This window comes from Pleurodeles waltl, chromosome 6 (assembly GCF_031143425.1).
Source record: "Pleurodeles waltl isolate 20211129_DDA chromosome 6, aPleWal1.hap1.20221129, whole genome shotgun sequence".
Classification (NCBI taxonomy): Eukaryota; Metazoa; Chordata; class Amphibia; order Caudata; family Salamandridae; genus Pleurodeles; species Pleurodeles waltl.
Genome location: NC_090445.1, coordinates 1,177,563,838 through 1,177,582,750, shown reverse-complemented (window position 1 = coordinate 1,177,582,750; position 18,913 = coordinate 1,177,563,838). Strand labels below are relative to the sequence as shown.

The 18,913-nt window shown below is 48.1% G+C and overlaps 1 protein-coding gene across 4 annotated transcripts in view; it reads left to right on the top strand.

The window, feature by feature from the left end:
* FAM149B1 (family with sequence similarity 149 member B1) overlaps window positions 1-18,913 on the top strand; it is a 342,707-nt gene that overhangs the window by 21,207 nt on the left and 302,587 nt on the right. For all 4 annotated transcript variants that reach the window (XM_069240410.1, XM_069240411.1, XM_069240409.1 and 1 more), the window contains exons 2-3: window positions 7,143-7,278; window positions 18,414-18,556. In XM_069240410.1, the coding sequence (XP_069096511.1) occupies window positions 7,143-7,278; window positions 18,414-18,556 (279 nt within the window). The remainder of the gene's footprint in view (window positions 1-7,142; window positions 7,279-18,413; window positions 18,557-18,913) is intronic.

The window sequence follows — 18,913 nt, the reverse complement described above, 5'->3', positions numbered from 1 at the left end:
AAGAGACCAGAGAAAACACTTCTTAATGCTTACAATCTTCCCTCCAGTGGTGCGTACTCGGGGAGATTTGATAGGTCAACTTTCTCCACCCGCCAGGCGTGTGTTAGCTGTGCATACTTGTAATATTGTGTTGGGGTAAGGATGAAATCCTTCCAGAGGGCAGCAAAGGTCTTAAGTCTCCCGACCTCTATCAGGTCACCCAGCTTTGAGATTCCTATTGTATCCCATGGCCTAAATCCTTGGAGTTTCCCAATCTCTCTTAAACGTGCTCCTTCCCAAAGTGGGGTTTCCCGTGTTAATTTCCCATGACATCCCATCTTTCTTTCTGCTTTCCTCCAAGCCTCTATTAATTATTGGGTAGGCAGCAGTAGGCTCTGTAGTAAGCCTTTCCCCCTGTAAACGTAATGGAGGTGTGATTTCTTTATGAACTGGCCCCTCTCTAGGGTATATGTAGGGTTGTCTCCAGATTTATGTTCCCAATTGTTGATGGCGATAAGGTGTGTTGCCCAGTAGTACGCCCTAATGTCAGGGCATGCGATCCCTCCATTATATGGGTTACGCTGGAGGGATACTCGTGGATGCTTCCCTCCCCATAACAACTTTCTGACATCTCTCTACTTTACAAAAGAGCTTGTCTGGCATTCACACATGTATTTTGGAGGAAGTACAGTAATTTTGGCAGGGTAATCATTTTGTACATTGCCACTGTTCTGTACAGCGTTAGAGGCAAAGTCCCCTGTAGGCGTCCTTGTGGAGTTCTGCCAAGACCTTCAAAACATTTCACTCTATGCAACTCTTCTGGTGTTATGTCACATATATCCCCAGATAAGTAAATCCCTCACTGACTTCTTTCACATAGCCTGATGCTTCTAACTGTTCCTGTCTACCTCCCACCTGATAGAGGCATGATTTGGACCAGTTAATCCTATATGCCGACTGAGCGCCATACTCTTCAAATGTGCTAAGGATCTGAGGCAATGTTTTCCACGGGCAAATAACATACAAAAAATATAAACCGCAGGTAACAAAACCGTTCATCGCTGGTGCTAGGATGTAGTCTAAATGAGAGAAGGCCCTATGGGCACCCGAGAAGTAAGAGTAGTGCCTAGTCTGTGGGAGATGGCGGCGTCATAGATCAATCGAGCCAAGTCATCTCACCCAGGCAGCCATATGGGTCTCCCATGCCAGTGTTGCTGTGCATATTGAGCGGTCTTTCCCTGGATTAATCATATAATTTAAGCCCCCGTATCAGATGAAGAGATGAACTCAATTATAATCAATCAATCAATAATTTATAAAGCGCGCTATGTACCCGTTAGGGTTTCAAGGCGCTAGGGGGGGGGGGTGGTGCTGCTATCGTTCGAAGAGCCATGTCTTGAGGAGTCTCCTGAAGGTGAGGAGGTCCTGGGTCTGGCGTAGTGAGGTAGGGAGTGCGTTCCAGGTCTTGGCGGTGAGGTAGGAGAAGGATCGGGGGGGACGATGGCGAGGGCAAGGTTGGCAGAGCGTAGTTGACGTGAGGGAACGTAGAAGTTGAGTCTGGTGTTCAGGTAGGTGGGTCCGGTGTCGTGTAGAGCCTTGTGTGCGTGGGTGAGGAGTTTAAAGGTGATCCTCTTGTCCACGGGGAGCCAGTGGAGGTCCCTCAGGTGAGGGGAGATGTGACATCGGCGGGGTATGTTGAGGATCAGGAGGGCGGATGCGTTTTGGATGCGTTGGAGTCGTTTGATGTCTTTTGTTGGGATGCCTGTGTAGAGTGCGTTGCCGTAGTCGAGTCTGCTACTGACGAGGGCTTGGGTTACCGTCTTTCTGGTTCCTGTTGGAATCCACTTGAAGATCCTGCGGAGCATGCAGAGGGTGTTAAAACAGGAGGATGAGACTGCGTTGACCTGTTTGGACATGGTGAGGGCGGAGTCGAGGATGAAGCCGAGATTTCATGCGTGGTTGGCTGGGGTGGGAGGAGGGCCTAGGGCGGAGGGCCACCACGAGTCGTTCCAGGCCGAGGGGGTGCGTCCGAGGATGAGGACTTCCGTCTTGTCGGAGTTAAGTTTTAGGCGGCTGTTGCTCATCCATTCAGCGATGGATTTCAGTCCCTCGTGAAGGTTGGCTTTGGCGGTGAGAGGATCTTTGGTCAGGGAGAGGACGAGCTGGGTGTCGTCGGCGTAGGAGATGATGCTGAGGTTGTGCTGGCGGGCCAGTTGTGCGAGGGGGGCCATGTAGACGTTGAATAGCGTTGGGCTTAGTGAGGAGCCTTGGGGGACGCCGCAGATGAGGTTGGTGGCTTTGGAGTGGAAAGGTGAGAGTCGGACCCTCTGGGTTCTGTCGGAGAGAAAGGAGGAGATCCAGTTGAGGGCTTTGTCTTGGATGCCGGCTTTGTGTAGACGGGTTAGTAGGGTGCGGTGGCAGACTGTATCGAAGGCGGCTGATAGGTCTAAGAGGATCAGGGCTGAGGTTTCGCCGTTGTCCATTTGTAGTCTGATGTCATCTGTGGCGGCGAGGAGTGCAGTCTCTGTGCTGTGGTTTCGTCTGAACCCGGATTGGGAGGGGTCTAGGATGGAGTTGTCTTCTAGGTAGTGGGCGAGCTGTGTGTTGGCGATCTTCTCGATGACTTTTGCTGGAAAAGGGAGGAGGGAGATTGGATGGAAATTTTTGAGATCGTTGAGGTCAGCCTTAGGTTTCTTGAGGAGAGGTTGGATTTCTGCGTGCTTCCAGCTGTCCGGGAAGGTAGCTGTGTTGAAGGAAAGGTTGATGATCTTGCGGAGTATGGGGGCGATGGCGACGCCGGCTTTGTTGAAAACGTGATGTGGGCAGGGGTCAGATGGAGATCCTGAGTGGATGGAGTTCATGGTTTTAAGGGTTTCGGCGTCGTCTACTTGGGTCCAGGTGGTGATGTGGTCGGCGTGGGAGGAGTTGTTGGGGGTGGGGTCTGGCGGAGGTGAGGTGTTGAAGCTGTCGTGGATGGCTGCGATTTTCTGGTAGAAGAAGGTGGAGAGATCGTCGCAGAGTTTCTGGGATGGAGGGATGTCGTTGGCGTTGGGGTTGGAGAGTTCCTTCACGATGCTGAAGAGTTCCTTGCAGTCGTGAGCGTTGTTGTTAAGGCGTTCTGTGAAGTGGGAGCGCTTGGCGAGTCGGATCAGTTGGTGGTGTTTCCGGTTGGCTTCCTTGAGGGTAGCAAGGTTCTCGGGTGTACGCTTGAGGATCCATTTTTTTCTTGAGTTTCTGGCAGGTGCGTTTGGAGGTGGTTAGTTTGTCTGTGAACCAGGCTGTTTTTTTCTTTTCTGTTCTGCTAACTTGCCCTAAATCTGCTGTTGTAATCAGGGCGGGCGTATACACTAATCAGTGTCACAGCTTTTCTACCTCAATGACCTTTGACAGCCACGTACATACCATTCAGGTCTCTCCGTGTCTTATCTATGGTAAACCGTGGTGTTTTCCTGACCAATATTGCCACACCCTGGGATCCAGCCGTGAACCCTGCATGTGCCAGCAAGTTATAAGCTCCCCTGCCCAGGAAGCTGCAGCACATGCCTCGTAATTGAGTCTCCTGGAGAAAGACTACATCTGGTCTGTGCCACATTATTAACACTGCAACCAGACCTCGTTTAACTTTGCTACTCAGGCCATTCACGTTTCTGTATAACAGTTTGTACCTGCAGCTATCCCCCATTAGCTAGGTGGCTGGTGAATCTCTTTGGCCCACTGTATGTCCCCTGCCTTGCATGCCCTTGCACGGTCTACCAGTGAATTGTGTATTTCTTCATGTCTGCACCTCTTGCATTCCCTCAACACTTCTACAGACTATATCCCCCAACTTCCCCTGCTCTACCCCCACATATCTCTCTGCTAGTTCCTTTATCACCCAGCATTGCAACTGCTCCACAGAGAGGATGGAGAGGTCTGTTGTTCCACTTCTTAACTCACCAAAACTTACAACTCAGTTCTACCAAAGAGGCAAGTTCCCCAACTAAATGGTGGCACCAAGATCATTGCTGTCTATTATGTGTCCGCTGAACCTGCAGGGTGTCTCGCCGCCCGGTGTCTTCCCTGCTCCTTTTTATAGTGGCAAAAGGTTCTCCCCCTGATTCCATAGAGGACAAGGTGCGGTGCCACTGGGACCAGACCGAGCCGCGACCTGGGTGTCTTGTGGGTTTAGTAGGGTACTGGCCCTTCCTTTTGGACACTCGCAGCTCAGCAGAGAGAGATTGTGTCTGGTGCGGCCGCGCTTGCTCGCTTCACTGTTACCCTTGTGAAATCTTTCGAGGCCTCTCTTACGGACAGTTTCAAGCCTTTTTAGGAGTGTGAAAAAAGTATGTTTTACTTTGGTATATTACTTTCATTTTCGCAGAGAATAAGAGTATGTATTGCAATTGTAGCGCACAGAATTTTGCTTTAACTGCATCAGATCCTGAACTTCCCAAGAGTAGTCCGGAAACATCTGTATTAGAGCATTGTCTTGTCTTACCTCCTTCATTTTTCTGGCTTCTGCAAGTATCAAGCCTCTATCCTGATAATTTATGAATCTGGCTATAATTGATCTTGGCTGTGGTTTTGGTGGTGGCTTGTTGCTCAGTGCCCGATGAGCTCTTTCAATTATGAAGCAGGACGATAGTTTGTCTATGGGTAATGTTTGTTTTATCCATACTCTCAGGAAGTGCTGCATTTTTGGACCTTCAATACCTACTGGAGATCCTACAAAGCGCAGGTTGTTCCTCCTGGCACGATTTTCTGCGTCATCCATCCTCTGTCATGTCTTTTGATACTGTTTGCATCTCTGCCATTTCCTTCCTGAGGGTCTGCACTGTGTCTTCCAGTTCAGAGATGCGCACTTCAGTCGCAGTAACCCTCACCACCATGTTCCTTAAGTCCTATTGTAGTAGGGTGACCTCAGACTTCATCTTGCCCAAACCATTCTCCAGGAATGTTTTAGAAGATTGTATGGCCTGCATTAGTGCTGGTTTGTCTGGTCCTTGTACTGTTTGTGTCCCCATTTCATCTGCGGGCAGAGAAATCATTCTGTGGTATGTATCTAGTTACCCTGGTGAGACCCATGTTGCTCTTTATCTCTCATCATTATTGGCGTGGGAGACAGTCAAGTACTCTGGGCTTCAGCGTCTGTGGAAATACCAGTTCCGGCGCTGCTTTTTATTCTTCTCCAGCTTGCATGTCAGCTGATGTTCGTTTGGGGCGCCGGGGCCGTCTCTCCTGACCAGTTCCCCCCTACAGGACACAGGCGTCGCAGGCCAGAGGCGCCCCACTGCATGGGGATTAGTATCTCCCATGCCCTCTCAACCTCTCTGACAGACGGTGACTGGTCCTATGAGCTGCAAGGTAGTCCGTGCCTATTCACCATTCACACTATCTCTTCAGGTGCTCGTATTCTGCCCCTCGGAAGGGCACCCAATATTCACCTTTCAGACTATTGCATCCAGACGCGCCCTTTCTCATCAAGGAACTCCCCCTCTCGCACTTGCGCTCTGTGCATCTTATTAGCTCCACCGGTCCATGGCCCCGTCAGTGCTGACCTTTTTTTTGTTATTTCCGCCAGTTGGGGCAAAGGTGTCCCTGAGTCTCAGTGCACCTCCTGGTCGGTCCCGGCTCCCACCTGAATGGTGCCCCTCCGCCTCTCCTATGCTGGCCCAGGTCCGCGCCCTCTCCGCCGATCAGTCTCCGGTGGAGTCACTCGTGTCCTGTTTGCAGGGCAATCCACCACTCTCCTTGCGCCAGAAGAACGTGGAATGCAGCAGGCCCTTGGGCAGCTTCCGCGCTGCCTCACCAGTGTGCTGTCCCCCTCTTGCCACCCCCTCGGCCTCCACACCCTGGTGCACGACTCACCAACAGGCCCCGCCTCCTGTGTTGCCCAGGCGTGCGGCCAGGCGGTCCCTACCGCTCCTCCAAACCGGCCAGCCGGCACACCCGATTCGGGGACCCAGGCATGCCGCAGCTGCTCACTGCCTCCACCCCTCGTGCAGCCTCACCAGCGCACTGTTTCCCTCTCCTTGCCCTCTGGGCCTCTGTTTCTTGCTGCCCACCTCGCCAGCAGGCCACGTCTTCTGTACTGCCCGAGCGTGTGCTTGAACGGCCACAACCGCACCTTAAAGTTGCCTGGCTGAGCACGCCCGATCTGGGGATCCGACTACACCACCGGCTCTCCCCATTGTGGCCTCAGTCTCACAGACAGCTAACGCTTCTTACCCCCTCTTGTCTCGGGGGACAGTTGGGCTTATGGCACACAACATGCCCACCTTATCTTCTCCGCCCCTGATTCTGAGTTCCTCTTAGGTGGTTGGCGTTTATATTTCGGCACCAACCACCGGACCTACGCAGGAGTTCAAAGGATTTGCTTGGGGCATTGTTTGGAGCTTTTCAGCGAGCGTCTGCTCAGGTCACTGTCTTGGCCACCCATAATGTAGATGTTTGAGATTGAGCGTGGTGTGTCAACCATCTGTTACTTCACAGCACTGTGAGAGAAATTCGCAACAGAGAGTTCTATTGGTACGGAATGCAAATCTTTAGATCCAATTAATGACTTTTTGCACTGTGATAGTTATACCCCTGCTGAAAAGTCATCCAACATCATCATTGCACTGAGAATTATCACTCGTTGGTCCTTATTATGAAATGCTGGTTACTAATAGAAGCTATGCCTACTCAGCCCGATCCTGTGCATTTTCAGGGCTTTCCACAAACAAATGCTCATCTGAAAAACTTTAGAACAAACTTGAGTTATTCCTAGTGCTTTTTGCAGTTAAATACCTCTTCTAGGAAAGCAATCGTATGCAGTACAATTGTTTTATCTCAGGTCTTGTATTATGTTCCTCTCCAAAGTGCTTGTGATGTAAAATGTATCCTTGCGATTTGGGGAGGAGGCTGAGCAAAGCAGGAGGGTAATAACATCCTATGTGGTTTGTATATCACTACTCTTAGTCGTTGGTTTTCTTCATTGATAAAATTCACCTCTTAAGCATACACCGTGTTCTTGTGCATTTTGTCATAGAAAACAACTTGCTTTAATTGTGTAAGTAGAGCGGAAACTTAGATCACCAGCAATGTAATTTAACCTTTATCTGTCATTGATATCCTTGCGTTATGTTTTGATGTGTAACTTGTAAATAACCATTCTCTTAAATACATTTTTATTATTATTCTAGTACAGAGACATCCGTGTCAGAAGGCTCAAGTGGTCTGTTCATCCCTACAAAAGATGCTGTTAGCTCAGAGTCCACCGTTCAGAGTTACTCAGGATTCTCCACAGATGTCAGTTCGGTTATGTCCTGGGGCTTTGATGTGAGCATATTTGTATATTTTTATTGAAGCTGTAGTTCTGTGCTCAAGAGTTATTTATTAAGTGATCAAGTAATATTTGTTTACCAACTTACTTCTCACTTAAAAATGTAATTTTATTACCAAGCCCGCCTGCACACAGTGTTTTATTTACAGTCCTCTCTCCATCTGCACACCTTACCTAGCAACTAAAGGATTAGGGCTTGTGCACCGCTTCCCTATTTTCTGTCATACTGATGCCACAGCGCAAGAAAAGAGGGCTACATAGAAGTCAAAGGACAACAAAGCTATACCTCTCTGACAAGCTCTAATAAGAGCAAAGCACATGTTGCTTTTATTCCATCCAGGTTGATTGGGTGGTATTTTACCAATCAAAAGCTGTAATAATCTGTCTGGAATGGTAAAAGGCTTTTGTCATTTTTCAGCTCGGGCTGTATGTCAGTTGTTAATCATAAGCATAAAGACTTTTCTGTAAAAATGGCAAAAGGCTTCGTCACTGTCTTGCTCTGCAGGGATGTCACTGTGCTAGTCCTGTGCTTAAAAACGTTGCTGAAAAAATACAGACCTTTGAGGTAAGCAGATTTGAAGTGTTGATGGTCTATCGAATGTTCTATATATAGGAATTTAAAATGTCCTCGCTATCACAACATAAAGTTTCAATTCTATTAAGGACTCCGAGGCGAGCATTATGCTTATATTTTGTCTTTGTTTCTAGCAGCGATGTAAATCCAATATATACTAACTACATTTGCCATGAACCAAAGGGAAAAAAGAACAACATTCTAACCAATAACAAATTCCATTAAAGTCCCTTTTCTGTTTTCATGCTCCCTCTTTCTACCTGCAACAGATGCCGCTCCGTGTGTTTATTCTTGCTTAGACTAATTAGTACCTAAGAAAAATATATATGTGATGTCACTCCTTACAGCACCGTTTTTAATGCCAAATAACCCTGAGAAAAGTCTGTGTTGTATAAACAAGCTAATGTATATGAACATCAACAACTCTCACCAACCAATTTAAACTAGTCAAATGGATGGAAACTAATAGAATATGAGAATTAACAGTACTTACTGAAAACGAAGAATCGCACACATCATGTTGAACCCTGCCAGTCTCAGTGGGTGAGATTAATTCAAGCATTCCGTACATCACCTTGCTGTTCTTGCATTTGCAGCACTTAAGGCCTCATTACGATTGTGGCGGTCTGAGGACTGCCACACTCGCGGTGATGGTCGGACCGCCCAAGTCCAGGCGGTGTGACTACCACATTACAACCCTGACTGGCGGACCTGCCAGGAGACCGCTATCGCCACGAGGAACATCTTTCACGACGGGCTGACAGCGGTCTGAACTCAGCACCGCTGTGCTGATTACAACTCAGCTTTTCATCAGCCTTTACATGGCGGTCATCCCACCATGGAAAGACTGGCAGAAACTTATGGACGGGGGCTGAAGGTGGGCCCTGCACTCCCCATGCCCGTGGCATGGGCAGTGCAGGGGCCCCCCTGCCCAGTACCATTGAATGTGCGCTGGCTGCTTTGCAGCTTTGAGTGTGCTGGGATGCTATGGTATTAAGGGAGCCAAGGTCAATACAGTAGTACTGTTCCTGTCGGTCAGCCCGGTGGAAACGTCATAGTACAATATTCCCACCGGTCAACCCTGCGGGAACATTGTAATATGACTGGGGGTGGGGATATGCCACCGGCTTGACGGTGGCATCCTCCTTGGTGCTTTGGGCGTCCCGTAGTGGGATCGCAGAAGTCGTAATGAGGCCTTAAAGTGCTCTGCGGTACGCCCAGATGTGGGTCCAGGGCTGATAAAAAACAATGGATTGAGATACGCCCTGAGCGATTGCCAGTGGTTGAGATTAATTTGAGCATTCAGTCCATCAGCTAGTTGTTTTTGCTTTTGAATCCTGCGGTTGGGCCGATCGCCGTCGATCATTGGGATGTTTAATACTCGCTTCCGAGTCTAATAGAATGGAGACATTCGGTTATGATAGCTAGGAGAATTTTCATTCTATTTCAGGACAAGAGGCAAGCATTATGCTAGTTTAAAAAGCTTATTTGCCACCAAAGGGACGACATAGTTCACTGGTTAAAAATAAAACATTTTGAATGTAGAAACTGAAGACCAATCAGTGCATTTGTTATATCCTCCATTCTGATGGATACAACTACCTGTGGATTCCTCACCTAATGAATTCTCCCAATGCTCCAGCATTCGATGGAAATTATCTTCCCAGCTCTGCACGTCGACGAGGACGTCACAATTGCCCGACTCCCATGCGACGCCGTCTGACGTCATTGAGGCAATAAGATGTCCTCGCCGGCGTGCTGACATCAGTTCCCTTTTTTCCTTGCCTTTGAAGTAACGTTTTTTTTCTCCTGGCTCTTGGGGAGCTACTGTTTCTCGGAGGTGATACTTTGTAGAAAAATTTCTCCACCTCGGAAGTCCGGGTTCAAGCCTTGTACAGAGTGCGGGGGCCATATGTCGGTGACAGACCCGCATATTGACTGCCTGTGGTGCTTGAGCTCTGAGCACGACGTGGAGTGTGGTTCGTGCCTATAGATGAACCCAAAGGTGCTCAAGGAGCGTGAGGCCAAGCTGTTTTTGGCCAAATCAAAAAAGGAGAAACATTGGTATCGGAGGTCGTCTTCAAAATCTTCAAGATCCCATAAGAGGTGTCGTCATGACTCCCGGCGTCGGCATGATTCCCGACGTCGTTCGGAGAAAGACTGATCCCATTCGAGATCTCCATCTACTCGGTGTCGTACAACGTGGGAGGTCAGCCCAACAGTGACGCCTCAGGCTTCTCCGGCGCCATCGGTCTTTGAAGTGGTCGAGCCTCGCCAGAGCCCTTGCTTCTCGCCTGCGCAGTCAGAGGTGCCTGATCCAGTGTCGACGCCGCAGGGGTATCCAGCACCGACGCCGCAGGGGTATCCTGCATTCCCGGGTCCCGGTGCGGATCCGGCGGCATTCTTGAATGCTATGTACAACATCTTCAGCTCCATGGCCCCTGGCGGTGCACTGTCTGGTCCCTCAGGTTCCTTGGCTTTTGGTTTGGGTGTTCCGGCTCCATACAAGCCGACGCCATTCATGCCCTTCTGTCCAGTAGAGGGTGCTGGTCCAGCGCCGGTGCCTTTGGCGTCGCAGAGGAGACCTTTGACACCGGTAGCTTCTGCTGATCCGGTGGCGCCGTTGACTTCGCCACGACTCCAGTCGACTCCGGCTAAGAGTGCTCGCCTTTCCATGGCGCCGATGGATCCGGTTTTGGGCGAATCCGAAGATCCGCGTCAGCCGAGGTCATCGACGTCGGCCAATTCCTTATTGATGCCAAGGATAGAGACCAGGTTGCGCTCGAGAAGGAAGGCTCTGAGGCTATTGGAGGAGCAGGAGGATCAAAAGCAGCTCCTGGAGGAGGGAGAGATTGCAGAACCCCTGGGGGACTTTCAGGGTTTGGACTCTGCAAGCGGTCTCAATACTTCCCCAGAGTGGGATTTGGCTTCTCCTGGGGAGTTTACTGAAGAGGCTGCTTCGTTCCATTCAGTGGTGAGGAAGGCAGCGGACTTCCTAGATCTCCCGCTACCCGCAGCTGAGGTGAAAACGGACATCCTCACAAAAGTGTTACATCCTGCTTCGGCTGCTGCGGAGCCATTCCTTCCTTTTATCGAGGCTCTCACAGAACCGATCCTGGAGGTTTGGAGAAAACCGGTGTCTTCAACTGCTGTTAGCAGATCAGTGGCGAGTAGATAGAGTGGCTCCTGGGGACTCATGTTTCCTCTCTAGTCATCCGACTCCGGAGAGTCTGGTGGTTCAGGCCTCCTGCCCCTCGCGCTCAGCTCCTGGATCCTCCCTGGGGCCCCGTCGGACAGGGAATCAAAAAGGATGGAACAGTCTGCCAAGAAGACTTTTTCTTCATGCAGTATGGCCCTCAAGTCTGCTAACGCCACTTGTGTCTTGGGCAGGTATATCCATGCCTTGATGGACGTGGCCAAGGCTGTGCAACCTGATTTGCCCCAGGATATGTGGGGTCTTCTGACTGATGCGGCAGCGACTCAGGTCATTCAGTCGGGGCTGGATACATCAGATTCGGTGGCCAGGGCAATGGGCATGTCCATTGCAACCAGGAGACATGCTTAGTTGAGATCGTCTGGATTTTCATCGGATATGCGAACGACCCTTTTAGACTTGCCGTTTGATGGGGACAAGCTGTTTGGTTCTAAAGCTGACTCTGCCTTAGAGTGCTTCAAGGAGAGCAGGGCTACCGCCAAGTCCCTAGGCTTGCAGGCTTCTACCACCACCCCGTTCAGATAGTTTAGAAGATTCAGGGGGTTTGGACGAGGCTCTTCCTTTCGGGGGAGACCCTAGCCAGCAGGCCAGCAGGCCAACAACCTTCTACTCTTCCCTTTAGGTCCTATAGAGGGCGGGGTAGAGTTCGAACCAGAGGAGCCAACCAGCAGCACCCTGCCTCTTCCTCTTAATCCGGTGGGTGCAACAGGGAAAACGGCCTTAGTCCTCAATCCATTGCATCCCATGCTTCTCCTGTAGGGGGAAGGTTGTTTCATTTTCTCTGCATGTGGGAGTTGATCACATCGGATTCTTGGGTCATCAAATTTTGGAGAAAGGTTATGCCCTTCCCTTTCGGGAGTTTCCCCTCTACCATCCCTTCCCGTCCCTCCTTTTGCACGGAATACCATCTCCTGTTGTTGCAACAGGAAGTTCTAGTCCTTTTGTCGAAAGGTGCAGTGGAGTTGGTTCCAGAGCAGGAAAGGGGTCAGGGTTGTTATTCAAGATCTTTCCTAATCCCCAAGAAGGATGGTCCGTTGAGGCCTATCCTGGACCTGAGGGTTTTGAACTGGTTCCTCAAGCAGGAGAAGTTCAAAATGCTGACCCTAGCGCAGGTGCTTTTGGCGTTGAACGAAGAAGATTGGATGGTGTCTGTCGACTTGCAGGATGCTTACTTCCATATCCCTATTCTCAAGTTGCACAGAAAGTATCTCAGGTTTGTGGTGGGGTCGCAACACTATCAGTTTGCGGTCCTTCCTTTTGGTCTTACTTCTGTGCATCGTGTCTTCATGAAGATGACGGCTGTGGTTGCAGAAAATCTCAGGAGGAAGGGGATAGCGGTATTCCCTTACCTGGATGATTGGTTGATCAAAGCCAAGTCTCCAGAGATCGTGCTGCTTCACCTGCAGATGACAACCCAGTTGTTGTTTGACCTGGGCTTTTCGTTAAACGTCCCCCAAATCTCACCTGGAGCCCTCTCAACACCTCCTGTTCATAGGGGCAGTACTGGACACAACATTGAATTGGGCCTTTCCTCCGCCTCAGCGGATTCAGGACATTCAGACGTTGATTCCAGTGTTTCAGAGTGGAGCGGTCGTTCCAGTCCTCAATGTCCTTCGTCTGCTCGGTCTGTTCGCTTCATGCCTTCTGTTGGTCTTTCATGCACGCTGGCACATGAGGGCTCTTCAGTGGTGCCTCCGCAGGCAGTGGTTTCAACACAGAGGGGATCTTGAGGAGTCGATAAAGATCTCCAGAGACACTGCAGCGGATCTACGATGGTGGGCTGTGGACAGCAACCTTTCCAGAGGAAGGCCATTTTCAATACCTCCTCCAGTGGCCATGGTGATAACGGATGCTTCCACTCTAGGGTGGGGAGCTCATCTCGGGGACCTGGAGATCAAAGGTCATTGGTCTCCAGTGGAACAGATGTTTCATATCAATCTGTTGGAATTGCGGGCGATACATTTGGCACTCAAGGCCTTCCTTCCTTCCCTTTGCGGTCAGTCGGCCCAAGTTCTGACAGACAACAATACCGCAATGTGGTACATCAACAAGCAGGGAGGAGTTGGGTCGTACCTTCTCTGCAGAGAGGCTCTGCGGCTCTGGTCCTGGGCACGGGACCATCCGGTTTGCTTAGTAGTAAACCATCTGGCCAGGGTTCTAAACGTACGTGCGGACAGTCTCAGTCAGCACTTCTCAGCCGATCACAAGTGGCGTCTCCATCCATACCTGATCCTTTACATCTTCCGGATTTGGGGATTTCCTCAGGTAGACCACTTTGCCACTCGGGAGAAGGTGGACTGTCTGTCTTTCTGCAGCCTCCAGTATCCGGTGCAAGGAGCGTTGGGGGACGCGTTTCAGATGTCCTGGTACGGCCAGTTGCTTTACGTGTTTCCCCCCCATACCTTTGATTCCTCGGGTTCTGAGGAAGATTCGCCAAGACCGGGCCAAAGTCATCTTAATAGCTCCGGATTGGCCAAGAAGGGTGTGATATTCAGACCTTCCCCAACTCACTATGCCCTCTGCTTCGTCTCCCTCACAGGGCAGACCTCCTTTCGCAGGGGCAGGTTCTACACCCCCACCTTCAGAGCCTGCACCTTCATTCCTGGAGATTGAACGGGGTAATCTTTTTCTCTCCCGCCAGAAGTGGTGAGCTTTATTTTATCGGCCATGTGACACTCCACCAAATCAATCTATGCTGGAAGATGGGCAAAATTTGTGGCTTGGTGTGGAGAGAACCAAATTGATCCCTTACGTGCCCATTTGTCGGACATTTTATAGTTTGCGTTATCGGAGGGGTTGTGCAGTTGCGACTTAAGGGCTATTTGTCGGCACTGTCGGCCTTTCTGTGCCTTCCTGATCAACCCTCTTTGTTTAAATCCCCTATAGTTGTAAGGTTCTCAAAGAGTCTTACTAATAGGTTTCCTCCCTCTCCTTTTATTATGCCTCAATGGGATTTGAATTTAGTTCTCACATTCCTGATGGGTTCTCCGTTTGAACCTTTACATTCATGTCCATTAAGGTTTTTGGTGTTAAAAACTGTTTTTCTCATAGCCATCACATCAGCTAGGCGAGTAAGTGAACTTCAAGCGCTTAGTGTTAAGCCCCCTTTCACTTCTTTTCATGCGGACAAGGTGGTGCTGAGGACCAGGGCGGCCTTTCTACCAAAGGTTGCTACACTCTTCCATTTAGGGCAATCTATAACGCTCTCATCCTTCTACACTCCTCCCCACCCATCAAAAGAGGAGGAGAGACTGCATCGGCTTGACCCAAAAAGAGCTTTAAGCTTCTACATTGCGAGAATGAGAGAGTTCAGAGTAGAAGATCAGCTCTTCATCGGCTACGTGGGGTAGAGGAAAGGCAAGGCTGTCCACAAAAGAACACTATCCGGGTGGGTCATTCTTTGCATAAAAGTATGTTATTCCTTCGCAAAGAAGGTTCTTCCTGTTGATAATGATAAAGTTGATAACCCTTGGAAAAAGTAAAGAAATAAATCGTTGCTGAGTCCATTTAATTCTGAATGTGATCTGTCAGAGGAGGCGCTGGAGACCTGTCAAAAGCTACCTGCCTACTTTGGTATCATTTTTTAGGCTATGGTGACACTGTCCAAGCCTGCAAGTGTGCTGCCCTGGCAGCCCACATTCAATGTTAGAAGCCATAAGAAAAGTGTAGTATGCAGAAGGCAAGGCCCCCGGTTGTCTTGCTCAGTCCTGGGCCAAATGTGAGCCCTGAAGGGCGGCCTGTATTGGTAGCCTAGTGGTTACTGCAGGCCCCCTCGCTTTAAGAAGGCACTGTTGCTGTGGTAGCCAATCTCGGATTAATATGCCGATTTCCCCAGTAATCCATGACATGCTAAGCAACATTTTTTAGTCTGAATACATTCTCAGTAGGAATCGGGCCAATACGGTGAGCACACCTCGTACATTACCTCTCGGGGGCATCTTTGACATACAGTGTCACACTCTGAAGATACCAAGCTCACCAATTAGCAGTCATGGGAGCACATGCATGCGCATACAGGCAAGAACCAAGAATTGGAGCCTAAGTCAAAATTAGTGACTTCAGGTGGGCAGGTGAGTACAAAAGGTAACTCCATCGATCGCAGTTGTCCAAGGCCTCCGGTGCCTTTGACTTCAAATACTTTTTTCAACACAAAAAACTGCAGAGACAGTAGAGGAAATTAGGATTCTTTCAGACATAACCTTTTTTGAACTGACAGAGTAACAAATCTTTTTCTACCAGTAATTTGTGATTTCTTTGCATCTAAGATGTCCTGATATGCATTCGTTATTGTTCTAAATTGTAACAGCAACTTCATAGCTTGCTCTTGCACTCAGTGATTGCACTGAACTCCTGTGTACAAAGTGGTGAACAACTTCTTGTTCGCTTTTCTGGATCTAAAAAAACATTCATAGGAAGAAAGCAGTCCATTTACAAATTGATTCTTCTTCGTATCAAAATATAATAACAGCTAAAGCGCTGTATCACTCTCTCAGCACCAATAATCACTACAATACGCTTTTGTTAATCCTTTCCCGAACACAACGAGACTGCTTTGATATATGTATCAATCTCTCCCTTTCACATATCCTGCTTTAACCACAGTTCACCACAACACCCTGTTAGTCGTGTGTGCTATGGCTGTCATGTGCACATTATTTTCATGGGTCACCCCTAACCAAGAGACCATTCCTTTTCATTTTCCTAGTGCTCCCCAAGATCTACAAACCTCCTACTACCTGTGTAGGAAAAGTGATAACTGACTCAAATGGGTGTGGTTTGAACAGTGGGTTGCTCAGAACGGCATTTATTACCATCGTCAGTCTCTTCCCTAACCCCAGTTTTCTTTCCACTACTTACCAGAAAATCATCTACATCTTTTGTTTCTCCTACCATCTATTTGTTTACATCTTCTATCTGTTTAATATCATTTCACAAACCTACACTTCCTTTTCTGTTCCCTTCATCTTTTATTTTCCCTTGACCTAAAAGTTTGATGTTCACTTAAGTGTTTGAATGCATCTTTCCACCAACTTCAGCTGAGGTGGCTCCTCTTTAGGCATCCTTGCCATCAGCAAGGCGTGTCCCAACCTGCCTTTCTGGTCTGCATAGATCCTGATTAAAAATGTAGTTTGATAATGAATTGAGCTACTGCTACCGTGTCCCCTTCGATTTCCCACACCACTTTGAGTGTCCAGGCCTCAAGATCCACCTCCTCCTACTTGAAGAACACAAACACTACACATCTCCAACAATTTTGTTATCATGGGTTCCAGTTGTGCTTTGTCTTCTATATGGACTCCTGCACATTGATTTATTTATGTTGTGCATTTTGTGTGTGTATGTGTGTGTGTGTGTAAAATCATACCTTATGTTTAATGAAGCTTGGATAGACCAGGTAAGATGTAATGCAGTACTCAATGTTGTAGAAAAAGCCTTCACTCGAAGCACAAAACATTTCTTTATTTAAACTTCACAGATAAGTGTCCTGCACAACAGGTTTTCTGTTTCCCATAAGCCAATGCCATTTTTTTAACGTTGTGTGGTATAAGGTGACGAATAGGAAGATGTAGGGCTGTCTGAGGTATAATTTGTCACCAGATCTGTATAATAATCTGAACAAGCATCTTTAACTTAAAGTACCTGCATCTTTATCCCTACCCTCTTCCACCTCTCGTAAGGTTCATGTTGAAGTTTTCATGCTAAGAGATTAAGGCTCAGATTGGATTGTCCTCCGTCGTCCTCATTCACGGATCACATTGTTCCCCATCTGTAAATCAAAACATTTCTGCACTACCATTGTGTTGGAAGAAACAGTGCTTTTTATCCTCATACACTCCATTCCATCTGGCAGGCCACCCAACCGAGGCATCTGATCCTGTTGACAGAATATGTTCTTTGATATACTGCAATTCATGTCTCCTCAACTATGTGATGAGGCTCAGTTGTGAGCAAATGTAGATCTGTGGTTATTCACAATCATGATTTTACTTGTCACTGAAAATCTGGACACTGGTTCACATTATCTTAACTTGTCCCACTGTGGTTGTGCTCAGTTAATTTTGCTGTCTTGTGGACATCGTTGTCACTTCTAAAATGTCAGTGAGGGTGGTGGAAGATCCGGTTGGTACAAAACACTGCACTATGCTTCATGTTTCTTTTGGAGTCTTCTGTTATTTTTCATTTTGTAGCATTGTGACGTAACAAGGAGCTATTAAGAAACCAAAGTCTTTTTGTGCTACACCCACTGCATCCAAATACTGAAACGTGTGCTTAAGGATGTGTCTTCGGGTCTATAGTATGGGAATGTCCCAGGTGTCAGTTCACCTCTTGCTCCGGGAGACTGGGTCATTTTCAGATAGCGAGAGCTGAGGTTTCCAGTTATGAGCCAGCATCACTCTTCCAGTGCTCTAGTGACTCATCTCCACAGCTCTCCTTGGTGCGACCCCCTACACTTACTTCAGAGTTTTCCCTGTGGATTCAGTTCTGTGCACCACTGTTCTTGAACATTATTTAACGGGTAAACTCATCTCCGGTGTAACTTCTAAAGCACCACCATCATTTTGGTTGGATTCAGTTTGTTGCTCCAACCTCTGTTATTGGTGAGACCAACAGGGTTTCAGACTGTTAGAGGCTCCTCAATGAGAGGACTGCTGCTTCCATCTTCTGAATCAAGCCTGTTGGCCTGTCCCACTCCTGATCCTAGAAGCATCCATCTAGGGGTACCAAAGCAACAAAAAATGTAGTTTTCTTGGCCTGTGTATGGCTCCAATTCTGTTTGCATCTTTTGTCTTTGCCTTTGTAGTAGTCACCATTTGTACATCTGCATCTGAAATATTTGTTTTGTAACCTAGATTCCATATTTCTGGTGAAAATAACGTCTATAGAAATAAATAAAAAACTTGTATAATTAAAGTATTTTCTTTTGAAGAATAATTGTGTCATGTTGTATGCTGAGGTCTTACTGTTTCTCTTCATTACAGGTCTTAGCCCTTGCCCACCTCTCTTTAATGGTGCTGCTTAGCTTCCCAAAAGTGGCACTTATCTAGAGAGACAGAGTAAGAGGGATAGGCAGTAGGTTACACTTATCCATGGGTTGCTGATGTGGCAGCTTTGGGTTTGGAAACCAAGCCACTGAAAACACAAGATGCCATTGTACACACATTGGCCACACACAGAGTAGCGTCCTACCCATTCACAAAGGTCTTCAATGTCTTGTCACTTCTTGTGAACCCTTTAAAAATGCCACATACAACAAGATACATACATGTTCTCCTGACACTTTACACATGCATTATTAAGTGACTTCATTTTTTATTCTTTTGTATGTATTGTTTACTTTTCAGGAGTATGACCGAGTTGCAACACATCGGGTACAACAGCTGTTCAAAGATATAGATGAGGTTTTGTACGGTGAAAAAACTGATATACTCCTCAAGGGACTGAAAGAAGAGTGCCAGGAGTGGAGCTCTGCCTTCCCTCATCTCAGGTATTTCAAGGTAGCCTTCTATGTTGCTGTGAATCCTCAATAACTAAGACCTAATTGACAGTGTGAATAAAATGGTGTGTCTACATAAACAACCTTAGTAACTCATTTAGGCCCTCACTAAGTTTGAAGTTTGCTAGAGCATTATTCCTGTTCAATACCTGTGGTCAGTTCTGTGTGACTGTGTTCCCACACTGGTACTACTGGGTGTGCTGGGCTTCAGGTCAGGCAGTGAACTGAGGAATTGGCCAGCCCTCTAACTCACCCTCACTTTGAGCAGTAGAGGGAGCATAAAATTGTCTTGTCAGCAGCCTTGGAGCCTTACCTTCCTCCCTGGAAGACTCCTGACTCCATGGTCCC